The following is a 6,000-nucleotide window of genomic DNA, read 5'->3' on the forward strand; positions in this document are numbered from 1 at the left end:
ACCATGAAATGACTGAGCTTGTTAGCTTCATTCCACAGCTTTGTAAACTGAAACACAGAGAGGTTAAATAACTTGCTCAGAAAGGCTAAATAACACAGTAAACAATAAAGACGGTGTCCAAGCCCAGGATGTCTGACTCTAAAGTCCACTCAGTTGACCCTTGTCTTCTATGTTATTGAGCCTTCCCAATCTGACTTCAGGCTGCTACTCCTCTGCCTATGTCTGCCCTGCACCCAGATCATCATGAACAGACTTCAAGCTCCTCTTTTGAAACCTTCCTGGACTGAATGAAATTGGCTCATCTTCTTCCTTCCCCACATGAGGCTGCCTAGAGGTCCACACACCCCAGGACGAAGGCTTGCCTGACGCAATTCTGTCACCAGTGCTAACCACATAAGTAGGATTCATTGTAAGAGAATCACTTGTCTTCAGTGCCATATTATCTCTGCAAGTGTAGGTCTGCATTTGTGATTTTAGTTGTAGAATAAAACTTCTAGAAATCATGAAACCCTCCTAGCGTATGGCAATTCACTTAAGAAAACACCGGGGAATTAAGAGAAAAAAATTACCAATAACTAAGAGGAGAGATGATTACTCCCCCAAAACTATTCCAAGGGGTGGTTATTCCCACAAATGTGCCTAAAAACAATGGGCAATGAAGGAAAGAATGGATGTTTTTCAAATCACTTAGGCCCTAGAATTTAAATATATATACTACATTAGGCTTCTAAGTGCAATGAACTCATAAAAAGTGACTATATTTGTATTAGTTCGGGAATTTCAGGTTGCAAAGTTACCTTCTTGGCATATCTTTGAGCAATCCATATCCTTTAAAGAATGGTGAACCCATGTGTCCTAGCTGCCTAAGCAACCAAGAGGATTCGCTCACTTGGCCTTTCTTCTCTTTTCCAGATCTTGGCCATTGTGTCTATCCTGTTCATCGTACTCTCCACCATTGCTCTGTCTCTCAACACCCTCCCGGAGCTTCAGGAGACGGATGAATTCGGACAGGCCAGTGACAACCCCCAGTTGGCACATGTGGAGGCAGTGTGCATTGCTTGGTTTACCATGGAGTACCTTTTACGCTTCCTCTCCTCACCAAACAAGTGGAAGTTCTTTAAAGGCCCACTCAACGTCATTGACTTGCTGGCCATCTTGCCCTATTATGTCACCATCTTCCTCACAGAGTCCAACAAGAGCGTGCTGCAGTTCCAGAACGTGCGGCGCGTGGTCCAGATCTTCCGCATCATGCGGATCCTCAGGATCCTGAAACTCGCCAGGCATTCAACAGGCCTGCAGTCTCTGGGTTTCACCCTCAGACGGAGTTACAATGAGTTGGGCTTGTTGATATTGTTTCTGGCCATGGGGATCATGATATTTTCCAGCCTGGTGTTTTTTGCAGAGAAGGATGAAGACGCAACGAAGTTCACCAGTATCCCGGCATCCTTCTGGTGGGCCACCATCACCATGACCACTGTAGGCTATGGTGACATCTACCCAAAAACATTACTGGGGAAAATCGTGGGCGGCCTCTGCTGTATTGCTGGGGTTCTGGTGATTGCCCTTCCCATCCCAATCATTGTGAACAATTTTTCTGAGTTTTACAAGGAGCAGAAACGCCAGGAGAAGGCAGTGAAAAGGAGAGAGGCTCTCGAGCGGGCCAAAAGGAATGGAAGCATCGTCTCTATGAACTTAAAAGATGCCTTCGCTCGAAGTATGGAGCTGATCGATGTGGCTGTGGAGAAGACAGGAGAGCCGGCCAAGACAAAGGACCCCACCGACGACAATCACCTGTCTCCCAGCCGGTGGAAGTGGGCCAGGAAAGCTCTGTCGGAAACCAGCTCCAACAAGTCTTATGAGAACAAGTACCAGGAGGTTAGCCAAAAAGACTCCCACGAGCAGCTGAACAACACTTCCGCCTCCAGCCCCCAGCATCTGAGTGCGCAGAAGCTGGAGATGCTGTACAACGAGATCACCAAGACACAGCCCCACTGTCACCCCAGCGCCGACGGCCAGGAGCAGCCCGAGCGGCCGTCAGCCTACGAAGAGGAGATCGAGATGGAGGAGGTGGTGTGCCCGCAGGAGCAGCTGGCCGTGGCGCCCACCGAGGTCGTCATGGACATGAAGAGCACCTCCAGCATCGACAGCTTCACCAGCTGCGCCACCGACTTCACCGAGACCGACAGGTCACCCCTGCCGCCGCCCTCCGCTTCTCACCTGCAGATGAGGTTCCTGCCCGACCTCCCGGGCACCGAGGAGCCCCAAAGAGCCAGGGGCCCCCCTTTCCTGACACTCGCCAGAGAGAAAGGCCCTGCGGCCCGGGATGCCTCCCTAGAATATGTCCCGGTCAATATAACTGGGCACCTAGATGCCAGCGGTTCCCAAAGCCGGCTCCAAGGCCCTGGGCCATCTGACAGTGCCCCCGAGAGCCCTAGGAGCTCACTGAGAGGCAGCCACCCCCTGAAATCCAGGTCTTTCAAAGTGAATTTCAAGGAAAACAGAGGCAGTGCCCCGCAGACCCCGCCCAGCACAGCCAGGCCTCTGCCGGTCACGGTGGCTGACTTTCCCATCACCACCCCGCAGCTCATCAGCACCATCCTTCTAGAAGAAAACCCCCCACAGGGAGACAGGCCCTTGCTGGGGACTGAGGTTTCGGCACATTGTCAGGGACCTACCCGAGGGCCGAGCCCCCGGTTTCCCAAGCAGAAACTCTTTCCTTTCCCATCAAGAGAGAGGAGGAGCTTCACAGAGGTGGACACTGGGGAAGACGATGACTTCCTCGAGCTGCAAGGGCCCCGGCAGGACGTGCAGGCCGACTCCAGCCCTAACTGCTTTGCCGATAAGCCTAGTGATGGGAGAGACCCTTTAAGGGAAGAGGCCTGTGCCGGCTCTTCCTCCCCCCAGGACACAAGTCACAACTGTAGGCAAGACATTTACCACGCTGTGGCTGACATTAAAAAGGACAGTAGTCAAGAAGGGTGCAAAATGGAAAACCACTTGTTTGCCCCAGAAACACATTCCAACCCAGGAGACACAGGTTACTGTCCCACACGTGAAACCAGCATGTGACTAGTTACAAAAGCAATAAAAAAGAAAAAAAACTTGGTTCTTAAAATTACGGTTAATAATGCCTGTGAACTAACACATGGGACGCTCGCCTCCTCCCCCAAAAAAGTGCATAAAATGTTATTTTTGCATGGCATGAGCAGTTTAGTTTAAGTACTGTTTAAATAAAGAGTCAAGACTGCTTTTTGTAACAAACAAACAAAAATGACTGCGGATCGGTGACCAAATAAAGAGAGCTCTGCTAGGAACCGATATTCTGCAATGTCTGACATTTTTGATCCTTTCATTTCAAATTGTAGACAGATTTTCAACGTGCAGCTTTTCTGTTACAAGGAATTTTAGAATTTGCACATGAAAGGATGAAATGTCATTGCATGTGTTCATAAGGAGGAGGAGCAAGGTGTGCTCTGAGCTTGCAAAATGCCTAACTTTGTGAATAGTGGGGCCCGGGGTGCAAAAGCACCCAGAACCTGTGGGAACAAGTTGCTGAGGCACAGGTCCTTCCTTCGGGCTCCTGCCTGGGGGAAGCGTACAGACTTCTTGTTGCAATATTGCAACCTCTTCTTAAACATCTCCCATATCTTGCTTTGGGTTATAAAACTCTCTTAAGTACATCTGTTTAGAGGAATACAGTATCTTTATTTCCTTGTGATATCATTCCTCGGGTGCATTTTTTTCTTTTTTGCCCCTGCTTCGTTATGGCATTTGTGGTTTTATTTATCTATTATGAACATAGGCAAGATTTAATGACCAGATATCAAAACAGTTGGAATTTAAGCTTGAAATGTTGCCATCAATTATATGTCATGCCACAGCAAAATTACAGAAATGCATTTTTTAAACACCTGAAAATAAGGAAAAGGTTATATCATACAGCTAAACATTTTTTTAATGGCACTCCACATTTGGACATCAGTTTTGGGTGTGTTGTTGTTTTTTAATTGTATGTTGGCCCTCTAGAGATGCCTGTATTTCTACTTGTACCCAACATAATTCTTCCTATCTAAAGATCTAAAGATAGAATGCAGATATGCCAAATGGGAATTCCAAAGAGTGACTTTTAACAAACAGCAGAGCTATTTAAGTGAGAATGCCACCCCCCCCCCCCGCCATAAAGTTGGATTCAAAAAAGAGTTACCAGAGCCCTAGCCAGTTTACTCAGTGGATAGAGCGTCGGCCTACGAACTGAAGGGTCCGGGTTCGATTCCAGCCAAGGGCACATGCCTGGGTTGCAGGCTCCATCCCCAGTGTGGGGCGTGCAGGAGGCAGCCAATCAATGATTCTCTCATCATTGCTGTTTCTATCCCCCTCTCCCTCTCCCTTCCTCTCTGAAATCAATAAAGAAATATATTTTTTAAAAAGTTACCAGAGAAAGCCTCCTGAGCTGGTAATGGGTCACCAGTATTTCCCATTGGGGAGAAGGACACACTGGCACTTTGGGAGGGCCACAGGTGCCAGCAGCACCCTCCAGTAACTGCAGGAAGTGGAAACACCCACCGCCATGTTCCCAACGTCTCCAGGGGGTGGTCAAGCTTACCCTGGTGGGAACCGCTCCCAGGATTTTCCACTGAGGACAGTGCAGTCCAGAGGAATTAAGCACTTGCTTTGGTTGCCCTGCTGGTAAAGTCCATGCTGGAACCCAGGTCATTTGAATCCAGTTTACTTCCCAGGAAACCAAGGCTCTGGCCCAGATATGCGGCTACCGGAAGTGTGATTCTGGATGAGCCTCAAAAACCTCCCCTTGGTCTCAGTTTTGCCCCCATAAAAACCTACACAAAATTATTCCTTAAACCTTCACATTAAGATGATTCATTGGTCTCAGGAATGTCCAAGCTTTGCCTCCGCATAATGTCTTTGTCAGTCTCTGTGTGTGTGTGTGTGTGTATGTGTGTGTATGCGCTCACGCGCAGGGAAATAGGAAAATTCTGGGCCAAATTTAAAGCACAACTTTTTGTTTAAAGAAAGAAAATATTCTAAATTGTTTTCTATTTTTAAAATGTAAAAATCATTGGAAAAAGACAACCCAAATATTTAGAATCTAACTTAAGGAATAACTTTCCTTTATTAACAGAATCTGGTCATTATGTCTCAGATAATAAAACAAGTCGATCCTAGTTGAAATCCAAGCGCTCTACTGCTAAAAAGAATTGTAAACATTTCTTTTTCACTGTTCTTAGAATTTCTTAATGGTTTTCATGTTTGTTTCAGAACATAACCTTTAAGAGTTTATGGTCCTTAGTCATCGATATTTCCATTACTCATACCTATTTTAGTGTCTAAAACTAAGCGTTGGTCAGTTTTTGTAAATCTAGAGTGTTTGAATTCCCTATCGATAGTTTTTCAAGTCAAACAGGTATATCTGCTGTTAGATGAATAGCAAATAAGTTATGCAAATAATTGTCTTTATATCAAATCTCATGAAGCAATTATCTTCTAATGCCATATTGTTGAATCTCAATTTTTTAAAATGTATCTGTTGGCACAAGTGGACTTGTCTTATCTCCCTGACAATTCACTGATGTCCATCTTTCATCTGCCCATTAGGCCTTCTCCTGAGAACCCTGCCCCAGAATGCTTCATATTAGAGACCTTGCCTGGATTAGGAATCCTAGCCAATCCCCTCTGGGAGCATTTCTTCCTAAAAACTTCCCCTTTAATTTTTTTTAAGTTTTAAAGAATTTTCAGGAACATCCTATTGAAAGCTTAACCTTCGGTTCCAAGCACTTCCAAACCAAAGGTCTCAGCTATGAAAAAAATAAAATGCTCCTCTAAAAACACTTCAACTTTGGTGTTTTACAGGGAGACAATGCGGGAACTGAGGGCTCCCAGGATGCACTTGGGCAGCGCTTCCTAAACCTTGTCAATGAACTGCACCTGACACACAAGATGCACATGAATGTCCTGATCAGTCTGGGAATGTACCGAGCACAGAGT

The 6,000-nt window shown here is 46.2% G+C and overlaps 1 protein-coding gene across 2 annotated transcripts in view; it reads left to right on the top strand.

The window, feature by feature from the left end:
• KCNB2 (potassium voltage-gated channel subfamily B member 2) overlaps nucleotides 1–3,540 on the top strand; it is a 378,957-nt gene extending 375,417 nt beyond the window's left edge. For both annotated transcript variants that reach the window (XM_080647135.1, XM_080647134.1), the window contains one exon: nucleotides 913–3,540. In XM_080647135.1, the coding sequence (XP_080503261.1) occupies nucleotides 913–3,069 (2,157 nt within the window). In that variant the 3' untranslated portion in view covers nucleotides 3,070–3,540. The remainder of the gene's footprint in view (nucleotides 1–912) is intronic.
• The last annotated feature ends 2,460 nt before the right edge of the window (nucleotides 3,541–6,000 follow it).

The sequence above is a fragment of the Plecotus auritus genome, assembly GCF_963455305.1.
Source record: "Plecotus auritus genome assembly, chromosome: 11".
In the NCBI taxonomy this organism is placed as follows: Eukaryota; Metazoa; Chordata; class Mammalia; order Chiroptera; family Vespertilionidae; genus Plecotus; species Plecotus auritus.